Raw genomic sequence first — 26,516 nt, 5'->3', positions numbered from 1 at the left:
GGTGGGTATATCAAAGTCAGGTTGTCCGACACAGTGAGTTCCAGGACAGCCAGGGTTACAAAGTGAGAGCCTGTCCACAAACCAAAACCAAAACCACACACACACACACACACACACAAAAGCATGCGCACGTGCGCGCGCCCACGCACAAAACTTCCCATTACCCCAAATACCATGTTTTTGAGTCCCTATTAGAGCTAAAACTATCCATCTAAATATTCCAGAGTTCAGTTGCTCAAAAGAACAGTGACATGGGACCCTTTACAAAATTGCATTTATTAATTACTAGTAGAAGGGAAATGTGGAAGTAGCTGATTTTGGAAAAGTGGGGGATTGAAGAGGGTAGAAAGAAGGAACAAAAATTTGGCCAAAAGCATCTAACAAATGTAAAAGTCATCATAAAATGATATTATGATTCACAGATGGCCTCTCCAGTAAACCTAAACATCCTTCTAATGAACTTTTTAAAATTTTTTTTTTTGTTTTTGTTTCATTTTTGGTTTTTTGAGACAGGCTTTCCCTGTGTAAAGAGCCCTGCCTGTCCTGGAACTCACAGAGATCTGCCTGCCTCTGCCTCCCAAGTGCTGGGATTAAAGTTGTGTGCCACAACCCCCCCCCCCCCCGCATCTAATGAACTTGGAAGCATTTTGAAAATATGAAACTTTGAAAACATCAAAATGTATCCTTCCTGTGTGTGTGTGGGGGGAAATGAATCTAATTTAATAACAACCTTGTATGGGGACAGAAACATTAATTTAATAACAACCTTGTATGGGGACAGAAATGGTAGGACATAGGGAGGTGCTGGGCTCAAGTACTCTGAAAGTCCCTTTACAAATCCAGTGTTGGGAGCTGGAGAGATGGCTCAGAGGTTAAGAGCACTGGCTGTCCTTGTAAAGGTCCTGAGTTTAATTCCCAGCAACCACATGGTGGCTCATAACCATTTACAGTGAGATCTGGTACTGTCTTCTGGTGAGCAGGCAGAATGCTGTATAAATAATAATAAATGATAAATCTTTAAAAAAAAATAAATCCAGTGTCAATCATTTTGGGCAATTTAACTTGCCTGGGCTATTGTCCAGGAAATGGAGATCAACGGAGAATGTGAGTCCGGTAGCTGCAAACATACTCAAACTCCTGAACCCCACCTTCCCTTGTAAGCTGAGTGACCCCACCCAGCCTCCTGTGGAATGCCTCCTTTATGCAGGCACTGGGTGAATCATCTCCCCAAACACCATGCTGCTCTATGATGGGGTCATGATGGGTGAGGAATGAGAAAGTGAGGCCCAGAGTGGGATGGTCAAGTCTTTTGCCCAAAGTCACATTCTAGAGGGTCAGGGTCCTTAAGAAGCCATCTCTCTGAACACAGAGTCCTTCTTGCTGATGGCAGCAGTGCAGGAGCTGCTCTCTGCAGCATCAGGACCAGGCTCAGGCAGAGAATGGGCAGTGACAGTGGCTAATGGCTGAGTCCATTCCAGCAGTATCCACTCACATGACTGCTCCCTTGGGCAGCTTTCAGACAAGGCTCTCAGGTCAGCAAGGATGATCTAGAGCAGGGGTCTTGGTCTCTTGTCATAAATGCAATGTCACTCAAGCTTGTCACCTGAGTACAGGAATGAGGCAAGGAAGGAACACACAAGCAGGGGTGATGATTGTGTGTGCCACAGATTTTATCCAAATGCTGCTTCCATTTCTTCTCCTACCCTCCCCCCATAATACTTTCCGTTTACCTCTCCACTTCCCACCTTCCTTAATATCTCTTCCTTGTGATCACCCTTTTAGTTTCATGACCTACAAACACACATACGTAAATACACACACACACACACACACACACACGAATGCCATTTTTAATGTAGGCTCCCCAAGTGACATAGATGTGGTTACTTCCTTTTCCGAGTCTGGCATCGTCTGAGTAACATAACAAGTTAGTCACAATCACATCCTGCAAATGTCATGCCTTCATCTTTCCTTATGGCTGCATTGAATTCTATTGTGCACAGGTGTCACACATTTTAAAAAAATACCTTCATCTGTTGACGGACATCTCAACGGCCCTAATTCCTGGCTGTAGCACACAGCAGAGCTACAAACATGGATGTCCAAGTATCCATACTATGTTGACTAAGAGTCCTTCAGGTATGTCCCCGAGAGTGGTGTAGCTGGGTCATGTGGTGTTCTGTTTTCAACTTGTGGAGGCGTCCACATATAATTTCCATAGTGGCCACACAAGTTTACATTCCCACCCAGGGTGCACAAAGAGTTCCTTTTCCCCCACATCCTCACCAGCACTTGTCATTTGTTTTCTAGATGCTGGACATTATGGCTGAGGATGAGATAAACTTTCAAAGTAGTTTTAATTTGCATTTTCCCCAAGAGATAGATTTTCCAAGCATTATTTTAGCTGTTTGAGTGTTTCTTCTCATCCTGTTTAAATTAGAACATGATGTGCATCACTGCATTAAAGAATGCAGAGCCTCCCGTGAATACATGTTCACGGAGGTAAATAGTATTAATACACCTATTTTTTAATGCTGTCTGGATGCTGGGCAGTGGTGGCACATGACTTTAGTCCCAGCACTCAAGAGGCAGGGACAGGCAGATCTCTGTGAGTTCAGGGCCAGCCTTGAGAGTTCCAAAAATGTACCCACGTACTGCTGGCTAATATATATATATAATCAAACCAAATTCAATGTGTCAGACAACTGTTCTAAGCAGGGATCACACAGAGGAAGACTCGACAAGCCTGATGTTTCAACAGAAAAACGCAGCCTAGTGTCTGGTCCCCCCTGAGACCTGGTTGCGGTCTTGGCTCTATTTCCTGCCTCTCTGTAAACCACTTCTTTTCTGCCTTTGCATATTTTCAATTCTTGCCAAATTCTCAAACTCTCTGCCTTCTCCTGATATGTGCTAAAATCTACAAGCTAGTTTCCAATTTTTCTCACACTTTCTTGACCTGGGGTCACTGAGAATTACAGACTAAAACCTGTCTTTCCAGGTTCCTATCAGAACTCGGAAAGAAGTTCTGCAAAACACAGGTGTTGTGTCCCACCTCAGCCAGGGCCTGTCTGGTGACAACCACATCACCAACCCACCGCCAACCAACATGCCCCGGATGGTTTCCGCCATGTTCCTTCACCACCCAGAGATGCTCTGAGCCACCTCCATCTGGAAGCCAGCCTCACTAGCTATCGTGTTATCTCAGATTCCGATTTTAGCATTAAACTTAACTTCCACTTTGATTTTCATAAGAATTTTTCTCCTGTATGCTTGCATAGTCACAGAAGTCAACAAATATCCTCTTCTACAAGTCTCCAAAGGTGGTTTAATCATTGCTTAGTGAGGCAAGGAAGCAGGCATAGTTAGTCTTCTGTTACCAAAGAAAGGAAGAATGTGTCTTCTGTTTCCTTTAAGAAAGATCTGGGCCTGGTGGCACTGGCCTACTATTAGTGCCTCAGAAGGTAAAGGCAGAAGGATCATAAACTGAAGATAGCCAGGTGTGGTGCAAGTCTTTACTCCCATCACTCGGGAGACAGAAGCAGGAGGATCTCCAAGTTCAAGGCCAGCCTGCTCTACAAACGGAGTCCCAGGACAGCCAGAGCTACATGGAGGTACCCTCTTTGGTAAATCAACCAACCATCCCAAGAAACAAACCAAAAAACCCTCGAGATAGTTCTGTGCTAAAGAGTGAGTTCAAGGCTGGCTTTGGAAAATTTACGGAGACTGTGTCTGAAAATAAAAAGTATTTTGGTGAGTCAAGCATGATTGCAGTAAGTGATCTCAGAACTTGGGGGGTGGAGGCAGGAGATGTGGGCACCTGTTTATATTACAGAGTGAGTTTAAGGTCAACAGAAGCCACTTGAGATCTTGTTTCAAAACCAGTAACTAACTAATTAACTAAGTAAATAAATATATATATATATAAAGAGTGGCTGGAGAGACAGCTCAGTGGGTAAAAGCACTTGCTGCTCTTCTAGAGGTCTTGGGTTTGAATCCTAGCACCCAGTTAGAAGCTAACAACCATCTGTAACTCCAGTTCTAGGGGATCTGATGCCCGCTCTGGCTTCTGCAAATGGTGCACAAACATCTATACACACAATTGTTTTTAAAGTATAAAGTAAAATTAAATAGATAGCTAAAGGATGGCTGTGTGGCGAGGTCCCAGGCTACCATGCAGGAAGTCTAAGGTTTAATACAAGTTTAACAAAACAACCACACCAAAACCCTCGTGTCTTTGGAACAAGATTAAAGAATGCCTAAGACTTAGTTATTTTTCCAGTATTGTAACAAAATACCCGACAAAGGCAGCTTCAAGAAGGAAGGCTTTATTTGAGGTCACTGTTCCAGGAAGCCATAGTAGCAGCAGGGCACAGCTTGGTCATATTGCGTGTGCAGTCAGGAAGCGGGGATGAGCTTCAGCGCTCAGCTCCCTTTCCTCTGGTTCAGTCCACGACCCCAGCCCATGGGATGGCGCTGTCCTCCCTGAGGGAGCACCCTCCCATTTCCATTAACCCAATCCATAGACCCTCTCACAAAGATGTTTGTCTCCCAGGTGGTTCTAGAGTCTGTCAGGTTGACATTCAATATTAAGCAACAAACCTAGTAGGCTGCTGTTTATTCTGAGCAAAGGGGGAATAAGAGCGGCTGATAGGACCTGCCAACAGAGCACACTGATCCCAGAGACACTCTCCCTTTGACCTCAGCTCGGCCGCTCACTTTTTGTATTCGGGCAGCTAAGACCTGCACAGTATTCATTGAGCTCAGAGTGATCCTACCAGCTACAACCCTCCTTCTGGTTTCTGGCCGCTAGGAGGTTACTTTGGTTGGCTTCTCTTCCTTCAGGATGAACCTGTTTTCCTCTTTCTGCAACAGCTCCCCATTTCCAGGAATTAGGAACCAAAATAGTTGTGGCTTTGAGGTTAACTATGTGCCAGATGACACCCCTCTTCTCTTCCTCTTGTCACCACAGGATGGTCAGCCCCAGCCTGTGTTCTAAAACTAACACCCTGGCCCTTCTCTGTTCCGGGCTGTGACCCCAATTTCATCTTAAGAGTTTAGACTCCCTGAGGTGCTGAAGATCCCCAGGGTTGACCTGTCATCCCCTGTTCCTGTTAGCTGAGCTGTTCATAGCACAAAGATCTAGCATTTGACAATGCCAGTAGACACCGTGGCCAAATAAGGCCAGCTCTATATCTTTTTTCTTCTTTTTAACCAACACTCAAAAGGCAAATGACATCCCAGGACCACTGTGACCCTGGGAGTCTGTAGCTGGTGTGGTCTGACATTCATGAAACAGTGTTAAGTCTCTTGAGCTGAGGTTTTGGCCTGTTCCTCACTGAATTCTCACAGTATGTCCTTGATGTGTGCCTAGCTAAGCAAGTTCCTGGTTGGAGCCTTCATCAAATTCAGACAGCATTTCCAGGAGAAGGCACTATGTCAGAAGGACTAGATGAACAGCTGTCATACAGATGCTGACATCTGTTTGGGGTTTAGGGGTGGGGTAAGGGCAGTGGTTAGAGCTTTGTGCATACATTTATTCTTGCATCTAAAGAAAGATGGGTTGAAGTTCTGTCTTTCTGGATGGCATGCTGTTTATCTGACTGGGTGATCCATTCCTTTGACCAGACGGGGAACTCTCTAGCTCACTGGAAGTTCTCATGAGGGTCTATCTAGATGGGTCTCTGGCTGGAGCTGGGCCTGTCAGTCCAGGCAGGCATCTGTCTGAGGGCTTTGTCAAATTAGGACTCTGTCTGAGGTGCACTTTCCAGTGGGTGCATGAGGAGGGGATTGTAACAGCCACTCACTCCTGGTGTTCTTAAAATTTTCTCAGGGTAGGACCCCCCCGACATACACACACACACACACACACACACACACTTACCATCACCGACACTTACCTCTCCCAGTCCCCCGTCTTTGATTGCTATAATTACTGGGGCAAAGCCCTTTTTTTTCCCGTCCTGAGAAACTTTTATTTTGATCCAGACCCACAAGTCCCATTCATACATAACATAGGGCACAGCAGCATGGTGGCTGCAGAAGCCCAGCCATCACTGAGCGACAGGCCGCATCTGGCGCAAGGCATTCACACCCGCGTCCACTCCGCTGGCGGTTCCCGTGGCCCTTTAGGCCTTCCAATGCGCATGTTGAAGCCTGAGGGCAGAAGGGTGCCATGCAGAGGCTGTGGTGTGAAAGGGTAATCCTCCTCAAAACCCCCGCAGGCGCGCCTCCAGGTCCGGGTTATAGGAAGAAGAGGACGTGGTGATGAGCCCTGAGCTCCAGCCCGAACTCCCAAACGCCCAGGGCTCTCCAAAGCGTACCCTAGGCTCTAACTCACCTAGCCCACCAGTCTGCGCTCCGTTTGTTACTTCTTCGTAGGCGTCAGGTCCGGGAGGGTTTTGATCTGCGGGCCCGGGAGAACCCCTACAGGTCAGCTTAAACAGCCCAAGTCCCAGGGACTCCTTAGAGCGCAGCTACAGACTTCCCTTCCCGAGGTAGCAGTTGGAGGCGGGGCCGTGGGCGTGGCCAAGTGTGGAGGTCAGTCTTCCGAGCCCCGCTTAGACAACCCAATCTCCCAACAGAGACCTGACCTCCTGACCTGGGGCTCACTTTGTGGCCGGAGCGGTGACCGTTAGGAGCCCGGGGGAGTGGCTACGCTGGGTCTGAGGCTGACCTCCGCGTGGCCACTTAGACCCTCCCGAGCCTTAAGAGGGTGGGGAACCTGCGAAGAGGTGCTCTCGGGTCTCCCTCAGCCCGACGTCCGGGGCGGGCCCCAACTCACCACAGCGCAGTGGCGACGTTCCCTGCCCGTCCTCCGTTTGTGCGATGGGCCGCGGGGCACGTGCAGCCACCTGGCTGTAGATGGGGGTGTCAGCGCTGCTGGGCGCCCGCGTCCCGGGCCCTGTGCCCGCCGGGGCACCACGCTTCTGCACCACAGCGTAAGTGTCAGCCATGGGAAGGGTCGGGGGACCGGGCACCGAGATGCTCCTGCCACGGGCAGCAAGCAGAGGAAGTGAAACCGCTGAGCACGACGGAGAGCGGGGGAGGGGGGGGAGGGAGCAAGCGCACCCCAGGCAACTGGGCTTCCTTCCTGCCTGCCCTAGTCCCCAGAGCAGGAAAGGAGAGAAGGGGCGGGCCACCTGAGGGCACAGAGCCGGTTCCTTGTCCCTGGTATCCCTACAGCAGGAAGGACAGGGCCTGATTGGCAGGTGGGACTAGGGAGGAGCCATGTAAAGCCAGACTTGGTCATGTGTGTGTGTGACCCCAGCATTCCTACAATGAGATGGAGACAGGTGGGTCTGCAGAAGCCTGAGGTACCTGGCCAGACTGTCTCAAAACACATGGGAGATGAGGTCCCGTTCCCAAAGTTGTCCCCTGGCCTCCCAGCAACGTTTGTGTGTGTGTGTGTTTGGGGGGGGGGTGTTTCTAAAAACATTTCTGTCTAATTAATTACCTTCTGGAAGAGCAAGGAAGGGAAAGGCCAATCCAGAGTGAAGGGGGTTGGTGTTCCTGGGGAAGAGCAAGCCTCGAGCAGATAGAACCAGTACCTGAGAACCCCACCTGGTGGGCGGGATACAGCGGCGGGCAGGGTTGGGGAGGTCCTGAGCGACAAGGCATCCTTGCAGATTGGGGCACAGTTCTGCAGAAAGGCAGGCGGGGAGTCGTGAGGCTTTAACCTGACGCAGGCCACTGTGGGCTGCTGAGTGTGAGCTTAGGAGGGGACCACCTGGGAAGGGGTTCCGAGGAGAGTTGCAGCTCTCAGAGGTGTTGATGGCTGGCAGGAAGAGTGGAACTGGGGGCTCTGTACCTCCTTGAGGTTCTGGTAGTGGGGGCTGGCGTTCTGGAGAGTGCTGGAGAAGAGCTGGGCCACTGTGTGGTACAGGAACCTGTACTGCTCCTGTTGGGATGCGCAGTCACTGAGAAGGGAAGATGGCGAAGAGACGGATGCCTTCCTGTGTCCTCGGGAGTGGGAAAACGGGGCAAGCACATACCTCTGTCTGCACCGCAGCAGGCCGCTGTTTCCGCATCTCAAGGACCACTTCGAAGAGGCTGAAATTGGGTGGGACTGTCTGGGAGAGAGAGGCAGAGTATAAACCGGCCGTGGTGGGCATGCGTGAGGGAGGCGTGGGGCGCACTGCAGGCAGAGACGATAACGTCATACCTGGGTCAGCAGTAACTGCCTCACGTAATCAACAGCACACAGGACACCTGTTCGTCCACAGCCAGCACTGACAATCAAGAATCAGAGCAGACTCCATCATGGCCTGCCCACAATGTCCTTTTTTCCATTCTTTTCCTCTTCCCACAGGTCTTGCTGTGTTGCCAGGCTGGCCTCTGACTTCAGCTTCCTAAGTGCTGGAATGTCAGGCCTGCCTAGCTTTAGGGATACCACAACCGCTTCTGAGCTGTGCTCCCCTGCAGTACCTCTCAAACTGCGGGATCCTTAGATTGCGTTAAATGAAACATTTTAGTTTTTATAGGTACATTAGTGTGCACCCATGGTGTGTGTGATAGCGTATGTGTGATACTATATTTGAAACAGGGTCTCTTATTAAACTGGTGCTCACAAATTGGCTCGACTACCTGGCTAGCTTGGATCCTTTGGATCCTTTTGCCTCTATCCTTCACCCAGCACTGGGAGACAGGAGCAAGCCACCTGTCCTGGCTTTTACAGGATGCTGAAGCTCTGAACTCAGGTGCATGTACAGCGAGTACTTCCCTCACTGAGGTATTTCTTCAGCGCTGGTCAACCTTTTATATTTAGATTTGTGAACTGTCAGCTCCATGCCTTCTCCCCAGCAGAGGGTCTATTCTAGCTAAGAATTCCAGCGCTCCATATCATGAACACATGGTCAGACATTTCTCAAAAGAAAACTGAAAAGGTAAGGCTGGCTCCAAGCCTTGACGTCTCTTCCTTGCCTTTCTGTCTCACCCTCTCCCTTCTGCCTCACCAGATCCTCGTAAACCCTATTTCCTAAACCTGCAGTGGACACAGAGCGGTCCAGGTCCAACTCCTTGGAGGCGACGGGCCTCCTCCACCATGGCGAGGATGTGATCAGGATGACTGGGAACCCCGTGGTCTGGCCAGGACATGTACTGGAGCTGGTGCACAGAGCGGGATTCCTGAGACAGGGGCACAGAGAATAGGAGAAAAGCACATTTAATGAACACCTACCACGGTTCTGAGTATCCACAAGATAAGGCTCAGTGGGTGGGAGAACACGCATGTCCACCTCCAGCACCACAAAGAAAAACAACCCCACTGCGTCATGACCGGGGTGATGGAAGCTGACTACTATCATAGCGTCCATTTTGCAGAACAGGAAACAGCTCGTCCCATGCAAGAGCCCCTTCACCTTTTGACCTCTCAGTACCTTCTGGAATGTAACCTGGAGGGTCCTGAGAATGATGTCTGCATTCACTGGTGTTTCCTTCATCTAAGTGTGTGGGAAGAGGAAAGAGAACATGGAACAGAAACAGATCATCAGTAACACACTTCACAGTTCTAGAAAGCAAAGGTTTGGGTTTGGGTTTTGAGACAGGTCTTGCTGTAGAGCCAAGAATGGCCTCAAACCCAAGGTCCTTCTGCCTCAGCCTCCCATGTGCTGGGGTGACAGCCATGTACTTCCTGCCAGGCCTGAAGGAGGCAAAGCATTCTTCATTAAAAATCAAACTCGTTGGCCTGGGCTGCTGTTCTTGCATTCCTGGGATCACTGACTTTCTAGGTGGTTGAGACAGGAGAGCTTCCTGGGCTTGTCTTACAGTTTAGACTCTCTTGGACTAGCTCACTCAGTGTGTCCACAGTCCCCAGTCCTTAGTGCGTGTGTATATACATGTATGTGTGTACACATACCTATTGCTTCCTTGTCCATTTTCATCAAGTCTTTTTTACTCCAAAAGAACATTTTTTTAACTCTTATTTTTATGTGCATTGATGTTTTGCCTGCATGTCTGTGTGTGTGTGTGTGTGTGAGGTCATTAAATCCCCTGGAACTGGGGTTACAGACAGTTGTAAGTTGCCATGTGGGTGCTGGGAATTGAGCCCAGGTCCTTTGGAAGAGTAGCCAGTGCTTCTTACCCACTGAGCCATCTTTCCAGCTTCCAAAATATTTTTAAATGGTTTCACCTCCAATGATGACATTTAAAAATTTTCTTTTGGCCCAAATTTCTCTCACAGCTTTCAAGGAAACTTTTGTCAGAAAGAGGAATCCCTATGCAAACCAAACTAATCCCTTTACAGTGAACATAAGAGTTCTATTGTTCTGAAATACACAGGTCTCATTGCATTTGTTAGTAGCTAACCACCTATATGAGTAGTTCCTCCATTTCTGTGAACATGGTAAAGAAATGGGAAGTGAACAGGTACATCTGGGTTACGAGGTAACTGTAATCATAGCCAAACGTGCTAGGGCTGGGAAGAGCACCTACCCAGCATGCACTGTGAGTTTTCCACCATGGCAGGGAGCTGTGAGAAAATGGTTTCTCTTTCCAGGTCCAGCCCCAGGCTTCTCATTCTGTAAATCTTCCTTGAGCTCACCCATACTACCCAAGGCCTGCAGAACCCACCTCTGTCCCCACCCCTGCCCAGCTCACCAGGGTGACGTGGAAAGGCCCGGTCTGCAGTGGCTCCTGTTCCTGGGCCCAGTAGCGTTCACACTTCTTCTGCAAAGTGAGGCAGGCAGGAAAGGCAAGGAGTGAATGGGGGGTTCACTTTCAGAGAGACGACGCACCCCAAGTGGAAGGACCAGCAGCTGCGGTTGACATGAAGCCAGTTGCAGAAGATGACATACTTGGACACTCCATAAGAGCAAGCTTTTGATCACACTGGAGGAAAACAGTTCGGGACACCCTCCTACAGCCTGGAGCTATAGCTAAGCGCACGGCCCACTACCTACCACAGACATGAGCACTGCTGAGGTGTGGTCGCTAGTGGACTACCTGCCGTGCTGCCTTGATGGGTCACTGCGCTGCAGGAACTAAGGAGCCTGTGTTTCCATGCTGAAGAAGCACAGGTCAGGGTTCAGAGAGGGCAACAAAGAATTTGCAGGAAAGAGAGAGCTATGCAAACAGAAACCAGGGAAAGAGAAAGTGGCAGATGATATATCTAACACTCTAACATTCTCTAACTCTGAACTATGTGACACTTAAAAATCCAGCACGCAATGTCCTTGACCAGCAAAGGTGGAGTAAACTGTGGCTCGTACCAGGGGAACAACCAGAGTATAGAAAAATCCAAAACTGATAGGGGGCGAGGTGGGGGAAGACCTTAAAAATGCAATACATAGAGTCAAATGGAGATACAAATATAACAAAGAATGACATAAAAAGTAAAACCAGCCCCAAACGGGATCCCCACATATTAACAATTCAATAATAGCAGGTTAAAGCCCCAAAGACAGAAAAGCTGTGAAGATGAAGATAGAGCAATGAAACAAAGCAAAGCTTTCACAGGTCCTTAGCTCAATTCCCGGCAACCTCATGGTGGCTCACAACCATCTCTAATTTGATCTGATGCCCTCTTCCGGCATGCAGGTGTGCGTACAGATAGAAAAATAAATTTAAAAAAGAAGAAAGAAAAGCTGAACGTTTCCCCAAAGCTGATGAAATTAGAAACTAAAAAAGCCAATATATTGAGGGCTGGAGAGGTGGCTCAGCGGTTGAGAGCACTGGCTGCTCTTCCAGAGGATCTGGTTACAGTTCTCAGCACCCACACAGCAGCTCACTGCTGTCTGTATTTCCTGTTCCAGGGGATCTGACACCCTCACACAGACATATGTACGGGGAGAACACCAATGTACACAAAATGAAAATTTTAAAAATTAATTTAAAAAGTCAATCTGTATTGAGAGGGGGGAAATATATTCAGAAAACAATGTTGAAGCATACCGTGACCCAACTGATAAAAAACAATATTAACGAGAAAAATGCCGAAAGCAACAATATAGAATGATAATTTCTTTCTGAAACTCTGCAAGCCAAAAGGTAATTGTGTGGTATCCTAAAAATGATGGGATTAAAAAAGAAACCTTGGGCTGGATAGTTGGTCCAGTTGTTTGCTACCAAACCTACCTATCTGAATTTTAACCCAGGTCGCACTTGGCTGGGAGAGGGGCGACTCTTGGGCAGTTGCTCTGCCTTATACGCATGTGCCGTAAGTAAACAAAAGAGAAACCTCGTCAGATAAAAACTAGGCAAACCCATTGCAAGGACATCTATGAGAAGAAGCTCCTCATATATGGAGCGGGACACCAGCTGGAAACTTGAATCTACAGAAAACAGGAAAGACAAAAACAGATATATTGTTTTTGAAATATAAATATATTTCAATATATAAATATATATGTTTAAGAAATATAAATATTTCTTAAGTCAGCACACGCTGTGATCCCAGCACTTGGGGAGGCAGAGACAGGCGATCTCTGCGAGTTTGAGGCCAGCCTGGCTTACAAAGTGGGTCCAGGACAGCCAAGGATACTAAAAAAAAAAATCTATCTATCCATTGATATATAAATATATATCAATATATTTATAAATATATATCAAGTAAAGCAGAATTACTACAAACCCTCCACACATCCTTGCAAAGAGAAAAACAAAAAAACAACAAAAACCTGAAGTAGCATGAACAAGGAAAGTAAACTACCCCACCAGTGACTCGTGAACTTACAGCCCAAATTATCAAGCAAATACTAGCCAAGTATTATGCATCAGGACCACATAGGATTAATCCTAGGAGTAGGTTTTTGACCAGGAAAATGCTTCAGAGTGAGAGCTGGGGAGATGGCTTGGTAGAAAAATTTGCTGCTTGCTGTGCAAGTGTGGGTACCTGAGTTTGGATCCCAGAGCCCACGCAATACTGCACACAGTCGCAAGTGTTTAGAATCCCAGTATTCTTTCACGGTAGGAGGCAGAATCCCTAGAGGCTTGCAGGCCAGCGGCAAAACAAGAGACCCTGTTTCAAACAAGGTGGAAAGCAAAGACCAACCCCAGAGGTTGTCCTGTGACCTCCACACTCATAATACGGCACATACCACACACTACAGAGAAAGAAAGAGAGAGACAATTAAAAGCATAGCCCATTGGTGTCAGAGATCATATTAGTAAACTACAAAGCAACAACAAAAGATCATATGAAGAGATGGAGAGAAAAAAGTGAGAAACCAGCATAGCTTCATGGGGGGGGGGTGTGAAAAGAACTAGGAGTAGAAAGGAATTCCCCAGTGAGCCGAGAGCATCTACAAACTCCACAGAGATGCCCAGCTGTGAAACCTAGAAGCACAGGAGCAAGACAGATGCATGTCAGCCCTAACCTCATCCCAGCCTACAGCAGCACAAACCAGGAAAGAGAGAAGCCGAGTGTGTGGGGGGAGGAAAAGAGGAAGTGACAGAGGGAAAAGGGCCTGGGAGGGGTGTGTCAGGGCGAAGGCTGGAAAAGGAAGAAACGAAGTTTTGATTTATATATGACATGGCTCATTCTTATGAAGAAACTCCTAAAGAACGCATACCACACACTCCTGGCTAATAAAGGTCAGCAAGGTTGTCGGAACGGATCAAGGCAGAAAGGTCAGTTTTGTACCATTATTCAGTAGGAGCTACTTGGTGTGTCATAAAACAATCCTGTAACATCAGAAGTGTAAAATATATGATACAAATTTTCAAATCCATAAATTTTAGTCCTGGCTGACCTGGAGCTCACTGTGTAGATCAGGCTAGCCTGAGACTCACAGAGATCCACCTACCTCTGTCTCTCAAAGGGATTAAAGGCATGCACTGCCATGCTGAGCAAGCACTTTTGTTTGTTTTTGTTTTTTAGAGACAGGGTTTCTCTGTGTAGCCCTGGCTGTTCTAGAACTCACTCTGTAAACCAGGCAAGGCTGGCATCGAATTCACAGAGATATGCCTACCTCTGCTTCCAAAGCACTGGGATTAAGGGTGTGTGCCAGCACGCCGGGCCAAGTACAATTTTTTAAACTAACCTTTACAAGGCAGCAGCTGCAGAATACCCACTTCCAAAGCTGCTCTTCCAGTGACATCCACAGGGTGTGCATCATTAACTCAGCAATGAGTAGTGGCAGAAATGACGTCACCCACAGTGAAGCGTGTTAGAGACTTGGTTCCCTAGGGTTTTTACCAGGTATTTCTCCGTAGCACATCTCCGTTAGGCATAACGGCCTATCCTTACAAAACAGCCCCGGAGTTGATCCAAGAGCTGAGTTCATAGGAAGGCCTTTCTAAGCACCAGCAGTGTGCTGCCCTTGATCACCTTTTTGCACAAGGTACATAGCCAAAGCCATCTTCCGGAAAGGACTAATTTAGTGCTAGAAAGACAGGTCAGGAAGGAAAGTGCCAAACAGGATCCCAGCCTCACTGGCCAACCAGTGTAGCTGAATCAGACCCTGACTCAAAATAAGATGGAGAGTACAGAGGAATATCCCCAAGGTCATCATCTGGACTCCACACACATGCTCACACATACACCACTTCCCGACATGCACACATACCACACAGCATGTGCGCGCGCACACACACACACACACACACACACACAGAGGGCAAATTAGAGGACTGACTCCCTTACTAGATGCTTGCAGCACTGTGGAATTAGTTCAGGAATAGAGCACTTGCCTAGCAAGGAAACGGCTTTGGGTTTCGATAGTCAACACTGAAAAAAAAATCTCAAAATTTACTAAAATAGTACAATAATCAGAGCCTTGTCATGCTAACACAAAGACAGACTTATAGATCAATGGGGAATAAATTGGAGAGCTTAGAAATAAGCCCTTACAATTACTTTTTCAGTAAAGGTGTCATGGGATTGAATGGAGGAGACAAGGAATAACTGACTACCGCACAAAAAGAACTTTGGACCCCTGTCTCATTCTGTATGCAGAAAAATTAACTGAAAAGAATAAGAAACCATGTAAGAGATAAAGCCATGAAGCACTTAGAAAACACAGAAGTAGGACGTTATGCTTTGTACAGTGGCTTCCTAGATGTAAAAGCAAAACCACTAGCAGAATGATAGAACACAAAATTTAAAGCATGTCTGTGCCTCCAGGGTCACTGTTGAGGAAGAAAATGACGACACACAGGTTCACAGAGATACTTGGCAATTGTATGTTGAATGTTTGTTTGTTTGTTGTTTTTGAGACAGGATTTCACTGTGTAGCCATGACTGTCCTGGAATTCCATCTGTAGACCAGCTGGCCTTGAACTCACAGAGATCTGCCTGCCTCAACCGTGGTGGTGCTAGGATTAGAGCTGTGTGCTACCACTGCTCAGTACTTTTATCCAGAACTCTTTCAACCCAGTAATAAAGACAATTACCCAATTTTAAGATGGGACCTGAATGGATGGATGTCTAGATAAGACACACAAATGGACAAATAAACACATGGAAAACAAAACAACAATGAGTTTATTTTTTTTCTTTTCTAAATTTTTTTTCCAGACAGTGACCACACACACCTTTAATCCCAGCACTTGGGAGGGAGAGGTAGCCAGATCTCTTGAGTTTGAGGTCAGCCTGGTCTACAGAGTGAGTTCCAGGACAGCCAGGGTTACACAGAGAAACCCTGTCTCAGAAAAAACAAAAACAGCCAAACAAACCAAAAAAAGGGATTCATTTTTTATAATTTTTAATTAGGAGGGACACATGCCTGTGGCCAGGGTTGTCTGTTCTCCTGGAGCTGGATTTTCAAGCACTTGATGTTGATGCTAGGAACCAAATTTGGGTCCTCGACAAAAGCAGACTATACTCCTAACCAATGAGCCATCTCCCTAGCCCCATGAGTGGTTTAATGAGTGGGAAGGAAATAGCTGTTGAGCTGGGGCGATGGCCCATGGGTAAGAGCAGCTGCTGAACAAATGTACACGTGAAAAGATTGGTATGCACCTGTAAACCCAGTATTGCAGGGGCAGAGACAGGAGCATTGCTGGGGTGGGCATGGCCGCCCCAGGCTGAAGTAAAGGATGCTATGTCAAGGGAGAAAGGCAGAATGTGGATAGAGCAGGACAGCTTATATGTCCTCCCCTGGCCTCCTTTGTGTGTGCAAGAGCACACCCTTCCACACACACACACACACACACACACGCACGCACACAAACCTGAATGCACTCACATAAAAGTAAGTATTGCTGAACATATGGAGAAATTGAAACCTCTAACCGGTGGAAGCATAAAAGGTATAGCCACCGTGGGAATAAAAAAAATAGTAAACAGCAATTCTACCGCAGACTTATATTCCAATAACTGAAGAGACAGGCAGCGCTAGAGTTAGATCAGCCATTAAGAGCGCTCGCTGCACAGTCACGGGCACTGGTGCTCAGATCCCAGCACCCACATAACAAGCCAGGCCTTCTCTGTGTACCTGCAGCCCCAGCTCAGAGGCAAACAGAGACAGAAAGATCTCTGGGGCTTGCTGGCTTCTAGCCTCGCTGAGAAAAATTCAAACACTCAGTTCAGGGAGAGATTCTGCCTCAAAAGGAGTAGGAGAGGCAGGCAGTGTCACAAGCCTTTAAACCTAGCAACATGGCAGGAGCAGGGTGAAGGCAGAACTCTGCCAGTTCAAGACCAACCTCATCTCATAGTGAGTTCCAGGCCAGCCAGAGAGACATACAGATGCATGCGCATACAGAGGAAAACATCCATAACCATGCACGTACATAAATACATATACTGACATTTAGACACGTGTACATACGCTGACCCACACAAATGAAAACAAAAGCCAGAATCAAATAGATTAACTATTTACCCGAGTATGCAAACAGCATTGTCCATAGTGGTCTGAAAGGCAGAAGGAGCCCAAATGTCTGCCGACAGATGAATAGGTAAGGGAAACACGGCACAAAGCACTGGCATATTCAGTCTTAAAATGAATAAAATTCAGCTGGGCACAGTGGCACACACCTGTAATCCCAGTACACGGGGGAGGCAGAGGCAGGCAGATCTCTGTTGAGTTCAAGGCCAGCCTGGTCTACAAGGTGAGTCTAGGACAGCCAGGGCTACACAGAGAAATCATGTCTTAAAAACAAAACAAAACAAAACAATGAGTCAAGTTCTGACTCACATGACAACATAGTCAAACCTTAAAAACTTCAAGTGAAAGGAACCAGATACAGAAGAACCCGTATTTTATAATACCGTTCCATGATGCAACCAGAACGGGAAATTCAATGGACACAGAAGACAGGTGGCCAGGAGCAGAAGGAAAGGAAGAGTTTGTGCTTTTTATTTGTGTATGTGTGTCTGAGTGGAAGTTTAGGCTCACACAGAGGCACACGGGCACAACCGTGCACATGCATACACTCTCTGACACGCAGACACATACAAATGAGAACCAAAGCCAGAATCAAGCAGAGAGTGACACACACAAATGAGAACCAAAGCCAGAATCAAGCAGAGAGCTGTTCACCAGTATGTGTAAACAGTATCAGCCATAGCGGTCTAAAAGGCACTGCATTTGGGCAGCCAAGGAGGCCAGAGGAGAGCATCAGGTCCTTTTGGGGCTGGAGTCACAGGCTCTTATAAGCTGCTTGATGTGGCTACTAGGACCGGAGCTCAGGTCCTCTGTAAGAGCAACACATGCTCTTAACTTCCAAACATCTTTCAGTCCCTTAAAAGGCAATTTTTATGTTTCCATATATTTTACCACAATTTTTAAAAGAAGAGACTCGTTCATATTTCCAACAAATGGCTATAATGAGAGAGAGAGAGAGAGAGAGAGAGAGAGAGAGAGATATGCAGGGAGCAGGCAAGAAAGGGTAAAGGCACTTTTTGTCAAGACAACCCAGGGACCCACACGGCTGGAAAAGAGAACCAATCCCCAATGTTTTCTCTAACCTTCACCCCCATTCCACCAAACGCATGTGTCTCATGCACCCCCATAGAAATGTTTTTAAAATGAGAAAGAAACACAAACGTTGGTGGGGATGTAAGAAGGCTGGAGTTGTCATGCATTATGGGTGGGAATGTAACCTGATACAGCCACTACGGAAAACAGCTTGTCACTTCCTTAAAATAGAGCTAAAAATAGAGTTCCGCTCTGACCCAGCAATTCCACCATACTCCATATATGAGAGAAACGAAAAGTTCTCGTCCACACAAAGGCTTGCATTCACAGCCGACTGTGGGAAGGACCCAGCACCTACAGCCTGCTTAGGGCAGAGGCGAAATGTAGACGCATTCAATGGGGTGCCATCCAGTGATAAACAGGAGCGAACTGTTGACATGCTCCCATATGCAAGAACTGAAAACACAAAGAGAAGGAAGCCAGTCACAAAAGACACCCGCTGCACAATTCCATTTTAGGGGAAACATGAAGAGTAGGCAAATATGTTGTGATCAAAAGTAGACAAGGGGCTGCCTGGGGCTCTAGACGTGGGGTGTGACTGCTAAGGTGGTGATGGAAATGTTGATGGTCTCCCTAAGTTGCCCAGGCTGGCCCCAAAGTGCTGATCCTCTCACTTTGGTCTCCCAACTACCAGAAGTACAGAAAGGAGCTGGTACGCCTGGCTGAACAGGTGAGAAGAAATTTAAAGGCAAAAACAGCAGCTTGTGGGGGTGCAAGCATGCTATTGTGACGCGTTTTTCACGTTCAGGGTTATCCAATGTGTGGAGGTAGATAAGAACTATGGAGAAAAAAATGGGAAAACCCAGGAAGGAGTTACAGGCGGCCATGTGACATTCCAGGTAAGAGAATGAGCAATGGGAAGGTGCAGGGCAGAAGACGGCCATGGCACAGGTTCTGAAGCGGGGCCCTCTCTGCCTCATCTGAGGAAGAGCCAAGACCAGCAGAGCTAGAGAAGACTGTGAGAAGCAGGGAGGGGTTCAGAAAGACCAGAGTGGAAAGTGGTCAGTGTAGGCCCTTGGCCATGTTGTGGGCTGGAAAGCTTGGGCTGCCAGCACTGAGGAGACAATGGTGATCAAAATGAAAGCAATCAAGGCAAATTAGGACTAGTGGCTTCTGCAGAGCTTCAACAGAGTCAGGCCCACAGAGCTAGGGACAAGAAGGAGACCCGAGCCTTCCCTCCTCCCTGCACAAACCTTCCTTGCATTCCAGGAGGCTGAGGATACATACCCGTCCATTTTCTGTCTCTTGACATGCCATCAGGATCACCTAGACAAGAGGGGCAGGGGAAAGGGAGGCCTTTGCGTAAGGAGAAATCAGAATGAGGACTCAGAACCATGCCCCTCTCTGTCCCTCAAAGCTGACCTTGACCCCAAACTCCCAAACCAGGCGCCAGAAGTCCAACAGAGTGTGAGGCAGGGGTCCTTGCGTCGCAATATAGGCCTGGCTTCCATCTGTGCCCTGGGAAAGACCCATTCATTAACAAGATTCTGAAGCCCACCCTCCCCGCCCCCAGGCCACCCGTCCCCTGATCACCAGCCTGACCCGAATGAAGTTGGCATTGATGTAATCTCCATGTCCTTCCTCCTGGAGCAGGGAAAGGATAACTCTGGTCTCATCATCTGCCAGCAGGTGAGACATGTAGGGGGGGAGGCCGTCAAGTCTCTGACAGCCTCCCAGGCAAAAGCAAGCAGAGTGACAGCATGTGAGTGGGGATCTGCCCCCTTGTGGCTTCATGGAGTAATGGAGCCATGTCACGTGTGTGAGATAGAATGCTTTGGCTGTCGGGTGGGGTGCTCCCACGGCGGGCACTGCCACCCGGCATTTGGCACACCCCCTGACTTACACGGGACCACGTCTTTGTAGCGGTTCTTCCTCGTGTTCCCAAGCCGACTGCCGGCCTTGGTGGAGCACACACCTTCAGTCTTCCAGGCCACCGAGCGGGCCTTGATGTCCTGGTGGAAGACACCATGAGCCGAAAAGGACAGAGGAGGCAAGAGAGAGGAAGGAAGAAGCCAAGTGAGAGTGCTGGGACTGAAGTATCCAAAGAGCTCACGGAAACAGACAAGGAAGGCATGAGGATCTATGTAATAATGTCCAGCAGCAGCAAGTGAGCCAGGCTTGGTGCCAGGGGATTTAATCAGCCTGAGTGGGGACTGTCCACTGTCCCCATTGTGCAGATGGAAACTGATGTAGGTATCAATTGAACAACTTTCCGAAGGTCCCATAAGGAGGCACCCCAACAAAGGTTGCAGCCAGATAGACCGCTCAGACCTGCACATTCAACCATGTTATGCTATAGTATCAAAAATGATAATAAATATACATATTTGGACCCAAAAGATTGTTCAGTGGGTCTAAGTACTTGCTGTGCAGGCCTGAAGAGTTTACCCTCAATCCCCACATCCCACACCATAAGGAGGGAGAAAACAACACTCAAGAATTGTCCTCCGACCTCTACATCAGCGCTGTGGTGCACACAAGACCCCCACACCCAAACAAGCGAAACTGGGGCCAGGGAGATGGTTCAGTGGGTAGAGGTGCTTGCCCCCAAGCCTGATTCCCTGGCTCTGACCACCAGGATCCAGAAGGTATCCAGAAGGATAGAAATAACTCTCATGGCTGTCTACAAGTTCCCCACAAAATGCATGTATATAATTAAAAAACAAACAAACAAAAACAGAGTTCAAAGTCATATGTAGTCATTATGTAGTCCTTCAAGACCTGCCTGAGCTACATGAGACCCTGTCTCAGAAGAAAATTAAAATAGGAGTTGGAAAAATGGCTAAGTGTTTAGGAGTCCTTTCTGCTCTTGCAGAGGGCCCAAGTTTGGTTCACAACACCAGCACTGGCCAGCTCACAACAGCCTGTACCTCCAGCCTCAGGGAGCCGACACCCTCTTCTAGCCTCCATGAGTACTTACACACATACATGTACACACACACATGCAGGCCAAATAAAAAAATTAAAACAAATACTGTATACCAGATACAATATAATAACATGCTACAGAAGTTATATATAACATGTAAGAAGATGCTATAGGTACGTTATAGCCCGTATGTTATTATAATTAGTGAAGGGTGTTCATAACCGCAACGAAAATAAACACCTATCTAGTTGCTGTGTGTTTGGGCCGCCACTCCAAAGTGCTTTACTTATGTTGATCAGGTTATTCTAGCCCCCAGAAGCACCTTCCTAACAGTGGTTGGTATTAGGCTTTTGGTAATTCAGTCACAAAGGTAGAAAACCACAAAGCCCTGAACTTCCTATGCAGGATTCTGCGTGCAACCCGCAAATCTGTTCTCCTCATCAGCCTGAAAGATGCACCACATGCAGGCTCATACTCACTTTTTTCTTTACAAGTTTTACATTTTATAGTCGGGCATGGTGGTGCACAGCTGTAATCTCAGCACTCAGGGAGGCAGAGGCGGACGCATCTCTGTAAGTTCAAAGCCAGCCTGGTCTACACAGCAAATCCAGGACAGCCAAAGCTACACAGAGAAACACTATCATGAAAACAAACATATATATATATATATATATATATATATATATGTGTGTGTGTGTGTGTGTATGTGTGTGCTTACAGATTTGTTATAGTATTTTATATGTGTAAAATATTTAGATTCACATTTAATTTATACATGTTCATTGTGTATGTTTACTTATGAACTTCATAAATTTGGATAGGGTTTCCTCTACATAGTCCTGAATGTCTTGGAACTCACTCTGTAGAACTCAAGAGATTTGCCTGCCTCTGCCTCCCAAACCCTAGGATTAAAGGTGTGTCTATAAATTTGGTTCTTGTTCATGTTTGTTGTTCGTATTGTGGTGGGTTTTTTGTTGTTTTATTTGTTGTTTGGTTAGTTAGTTTTCGAGACAGCCTTTCTACCTAGCCCTGGCTGCCCTGGAGCTCTCCATATAGACCAGACTGACCTCAGACCTACAGAGATCTGCCTGCCCCTGCCTCCTGACTGCTGGGATTAAAGCAGGCACAGTGACTGTATTGTTACTGGGTTACATATTGGTCTTTGCATAAACTCTCTTTTTCATTCTTTGAGACAATTTCGTTCTGTATTTCAGAGTGGTCTCAAATTACGTAACTCAGGCTGGCCTTGAACTCACGGTGATCTTATCTTAGGCTACCAACTGTTGGAATTATCGGCATGTGCTACCATACCAGGCTGTAAAGGTCATGTTTACTTTTATATACTTATACATTTCTGAGTTTGGTACAGCATATTTGCGCATTTGGATCATGTCACTGTATTTAAGATACTACATTACCTGTCGTACGCCATGGCTGCTGAGTGGTATTCTCTCTCACAAGCTTGACTGGCACTACCTGATGGTTAGAATTTTTGTAAGCCATGTTAAAGGCACCTACCTATCCAGTGAGTACCCAATACGCGCTAGGAGCTGCTACCCAAACCAGCTAATTTTCAGACCAACTTGGTATTTAACATTCACAATTCAAAACAGGTGAGACTGAGGTCAGACCTCCCAAGGCCAAAGTTCTGAAGGGCCTTGGGCATAGATTCGAAACTCAAAACTCTTGGAGCTCAGAGGCTAGGCGACCACGTTTCCTTGTTCCTCTTTCTGCGGCCCAAGCCACTTCCTCCCTGGGATTACAAGGTGACCCAGGAGTGGCCCGGGTGGGGACTGGAATCCAGCTCAGGTGCGCTGCCTCCCTCCCCGGCGGAAGCCACCGCCCCGTCCCGGAGCGCGACACGGACAGCTGAGCGTGTCCCTGACAGCGGTAGACTTCACCCTCCGGGCACCTGCGGGCGGAGCGCGAAAGGCCGAGAGACAGTGCGAGAGCTCGGCAGGAGTGCCGGGAGAGGAAACCGGAGAGTTGGAGGCAGGAGACGCCCCGGGAACGGAGAAGGAAAGGCAGACAGTTCCCATTGCACAGGTGGACAGCGGCGGGGACCGCCTGGGTGCGAAGTTCGGTCGCTGCAGGGTCACTCACGCTGAACTCACGGGCGAGGATGGCCCCCTCCCGGCGGTCCCGGGCCTCCAGCTGCTCCAAGAAGCTCCGCACCGGCTCCAAGTGACGACTCATGCTGCGACCGCTCGGAGGTCTCGGCCAAAAGCGCTCCCGCCCGGAGAGTGTAGACGCTGCGGGGCGGGGCCTCCGTCCCAGCAGCCAATGAAGGCCCGAGGTGGCGGGCGGGCCGCGCCCCTCGGCCAATGGCATTAGGAGGTCACTCTTCGCCCCGCCCACGGCCGCCGGCGGCCACCGAGCCCCGGGGTGCTTGTGGGCTGCAAGTCCAGCAGTCCCCCGCCGGCTTGCCGGGTGCTACCGCTGCGGTGCGGCGGGTTGAGCCCTCACGGACCGCTCGGACCCGCTTGATCCGGTCCCGCGAGCCTCTCCCGGTGGGCGGCCGCGCCCTCAGTCTCGCAGGCCGGCTTCCCAAGGTTGCTCTGGAGTCCAGCCTTGCAGCACGCGGACGTCCACGGCCGCGCGACCGCGGGATGTCAGGGAGGTCCGGGAAAGGCGGGCGTCCGAGAAAAGTGCTGAGCCGCCACTGTGCTTTGGGAAGAGGTCTGCTCCTGGGCGTCTTTAAGTCCCTGGAACCTGCTGGGAAAGCAGGGACGCTGGGATCCAGCCCTAACTTGAGGACCGTAACCCACACCCCTCTGAGAGGAAGAGAGAGAGTAGAGGGGTTGGGAGGGTTCCGGGGACACTTGAAGAGCCCCGCCTCGCACCCCACTTCAGGAGTTTGAAGGACAACCGCTGCTCGGGGTCCTGGGGTCCTGGAGACTGGAAAGGGGGCCGCGCTGAGACGGTAGCGGAAATAGTAGCGTGCCGGTCTAGCACGGAGGAAGCCCCGGCTTTCGTTTCCAGCGTTCCCGTAAGTCCCGGCATTCTGAAGGTGGAGGCAAGAGAAGCAGAAAGTCACCCTCGCTTACGTTGTGAATTCAAAGTTAGTTTGTGATACACGAGACCCTGTCTCAAAGTTATAAAAAAAAAGGTGGTGGAATGGCCCACTGGGTCGAGGCACTTGCCACCAAATGTGATGGCCTAAACTTGATCCCTAGAGCCCACACGGTGGGAGGAGAAAATTGACTCCAGAGAGCTGTCCTTTGACAACTGCACGGACTCTACAGGGAGCGGGCATCCCCCAAGTGTTAAAGTACTGAGGGTAACAACAAACCCTAAAAGGGGCCTTCCAAAACTCCGGCTTCAGCAGCCGGGTTAGCGCCACCCGCAGGGGAACCCAAGAATTTCAAGGGGCCCCAGCCCCCTGCTGAGGGAGAGCTCCGAGGAAATCGGTTTTGGGGAAGCGCTGAAGAGCAGAAGGCCTGCAGGCCACCGAATGATCAGTGGGGCCATTGGTAACAGGCTGTCAACTTGGTGGTCATCACAGTCTTTAAGCGAAGGAATAAACAGTATCTTTAAGAGCCAGACAAGAACTGGTTTGGGCTTTATCGTTTGATCTCTGTCCTACTTACGTCACTTTGCCCAGGGCAGCGCAAAATCAGCCAGACAGTATGGGGGCGGGACTGTATCCAAAAACATTTCCACGGAAAGGGGAAAGGGGTCTGGAAGATGGCACAGCAGGCAAAGGCCCTACAGCCAGGCCTTCAGTTCCATCTCTGGGACACACATGGTGGAAGGAGAAAACCACTTCCACAAGCCATCCTGTGACCTCATAGGTACAGCCCTGGCACAAACACACAAGTTAAGTGTAATAAAAAAATTTAGGTCTGGAGTGGTTCCAGAGGACTGGGATTTGGCTCACGACCATCAGAAACTCCAGTTCCGGGGGATCCAAACCCTCTTCTGGCCTCCACAAGCACCGGGCATGCCCGTGGCTCATTTATACAGGCAGCTAAAATACTCACATACATAACATAAGTTATTTTTTATTTATTTTTTTCGAGACAGGGTTTCTTTGTGTAGCCTTGGCTGTCCTGGAACTAGCTCTATAGACCAGACTGGCCTTGAACTCCTAGAGATCCGCCAGCCTCTGCCTCCAGGAGTAAATGCCAGTGAGATTGCTGAGGCCTGGTGGAAAGGACGGGCTGCTGGGACTCAGGGAGGCAGTACACACAAGGTCTGTGAATGTGGTGGAAACAGGGAGCCACAGGAGCTGAGTGCTGGGATTAAAGGCATGCATCAACACCCGGCCAAATACATTCTTTAAAAAAGTCTTTGAAACTGTGTTGACACCAATCCTTGAATCTTGTTACAATTTTAAAATTTTGTGGTTTTCAGGCTCTAGTTTGCTGGACCTAGCTTAAACGCTGAGAGACGAGAATAAGATCAAAGTGTTAAAGTACTGAGGGTAAGTGATTGTTGACATCTGTACCACCTCTCCCGGCTAAGGGAACAATGCAGAGGGGTAGGGACTGGGGTAGAAAGAATATAAGAGCCAGAAGGTAAGGAGTGCCAAGAAACCTTGTCTTCTCAATATGACATAGAAGTTTTACCCATGAACTGGTAGCACGAGGATCATCAAAGTTCCAGCGTGAATGAGTGGGGTGCAGGCAGTCACATCCCTCCCAGAGAAGCTATAGTTATGGAAGGGAGTCATGTTCCTAAGTGGTGTACTGGAAAGTTCCCCTCGCTCAAATAAGTGAGCTCTGGTACCCCTTCCTGTTCGGGCAGCCCCAATTAAATGCAGGGGGCATACTACACACCAAAACATGAAAGTAGGAGAGGGACTTGTGAGGAAGAGGAACGAGATTAGAGAGGATAGTGAGAGGAATAAGATCAAAGTACTTCATTTATATATGTGTGTGTAAATTGTTTTAAGCTTTCAAAGCTGGGGATCTAAACTATTGTGTGTTATTGAGGAGTCACTCTTCACACTTGTGTGTTCTAAAGATTTATTTATTATTTATACAGTGTTCTGCCTGCATGTGTGCCAGCAGGCCATAAGAGGGCACCAGATCTCATGGTGGTTGTGAGCCACCATGTGGTTGCTGGGAACTGAAATCAGGACCAGCATCCGGTGCTCTTAACCTCTGGGCCATCTCTCCAGCCTCCACACTTGTGTGTTCTAAGGGGGTCAGCAGGAATGACCGAGGACGGACAGTAATTGTTGAGTCCGTTGGAGGTCAGTGAGAGTTGCTAACAGCAACTGGGAAGTTGTTGTCATCTGGAGCAGGGTGAAGAGCAATGAAGTAATGAGGGGCCAGAGGGACTTGGATGGAGTATTGATTCCCAAGGAAGAAGATGGCAAGGAGTGAATGCCAGTGGCATTGCTGATGCCTGGTGGACGGGCATGGGCTGCTGGCGACTCAGGGAGGCAGTACACAGAAAGTCTGTGAACTTGATGGAAAGGGGAAGTCACAGGAGCTCAGTCTCTGAGAAGACTAATATAGTCAACAGCTAGGAGACTCCAGAGCAAATGCAGGAGTGTCACTCAGGGGCTCTGAAAGGCCTCTGCGGAGCAGCAGAAGATATCACTGGTGGGCAATGGTCACTGGAGACTGGTGATGCCCAGGAACAGTGGAGTACTGAGAAGCCAGTGGGTCAGCTATGGTGATAAGCAGCGGGCAGAGAGCTGACCAGCACCCGAGGAATCTCTGCTATGTTAGGTGGAGATCTGTCTGAGCACAGGAGATGAAAATCCACCTGGGAGACCACGTGGAGTTTTTTCTCCAGAAGGTGGTATCCTACCGAGGGTGTTTTCCTCATTGGCACCT

At 48.4% G+C, this 26,516-nt stretch overlaps 1 protein-coding gene across 11 annotated transcripts; it reads right to left on the bottom strand.

Annotated features, from left to right (window-relative positions):
* Positions 1-5,946: 5,946 nt before the first annotated feature.
* On the bottom strand, positions 5,947-22,975 carry Ptpn18 (protein tyrosine phosphatase non-receptor type 18). Of its 11 annotated transcripts, XM_021662922.2 has the most exons (16): positions 22,828-22,911; positions 22,143-22,200; positions 19,699-19,807; positions 19,398-19,439; positions 19,218-19,313; positions 19,083-19,121; positions 10,594-10,662; positions 9,375-9,437; positions 8,981-9,123; positions 8,162-8,228; positions 7,992-8,065; positions 7,808-7,916; positions 7,548-7,639; positions 6,782-6,987; positions 6,338-6,403; positions 5,947-6,227 (listed from the first exon to the last, which is right to left on the bottom strand). In XM_021662922.2, the coding sequence occupies exons 2-16, from the start codon at positions 22,154-22,156 to the stop codon at positions 6,001-6,003; spliced, it is 1,416 nt and encodes a 471-aa protein (XP_021518597.1). In that variant the 5' UTR covers positions 22,157-22,200; positions 22,828-22,911; the 3' UTR covers positions 5,947-6,000. The 11 variants fall into 11 exon arrangements, with proteins under 11 accessions (XP_021518597.1, XP_021518592.1, XP_021518598.1 ...); XM_021662917.2 differs by lacking the exon at positions 22,143-22,200 and having other exon boundaries at positions 7,808-7,897; positions 7,992-8,069; positions 19,398-19,474; positions 22,828-22,975; XM_021662923.2 differs by lacking the exon at positions 22,143-22,200 and having other exon boundaries at positions 5,947-6,153; positions 7,808-7,897; positions 7,992-8,069; positions 19,398-19,474; positions 22,828-22,975.
* Positions 22,976-26,516: the final 3,541 nt, after the last annotated feature.

This window comes from Meriones unguiculatus, chromosome 16 (assembly GCF_030254825.1).
Source record: "Meriones unguiculatus strain TT.TT164.6M chromosome 16, Bangor_MerUng_6.1, whole genome shotgun sequence".
NCBI classification, from domain to species: domain Eukaryota; kingdom Metazoa; phylum Chordata; class Mammalia; order Rodentia; family Muridae; genus Meriones; species Meriones unguiculatus.
This window is presented reverse-complemented; position numbering and strand designations above follow the sequence as displayed.

Excerpts from the sequence above, each read along its gene's own strand:
- Ptpn18 (XM_021662912.2), bottom strand. The coding sequence starts at position 20,134 with ATGTGCAGGTCTGAGCGGTCTATCTGGCTGCAACCTTTGTTGGGGTGC. Across the intron at positions 9,438-10,593 it reads GGCCTTTCCACGTCACCCTG|ATGAAGGAAACACCAGTGAA; the intron begins GTGAGCTGGGCA and ends CCACACACTTAG. Across the intron at positions 6,404-6,781 it reads AACGTCGCCACTGCGCTGTG|ATCAAAACCCTCCCGGACCT; the intron begins GTGAGTTGGGGC and ends CCGGGCCCGCAG.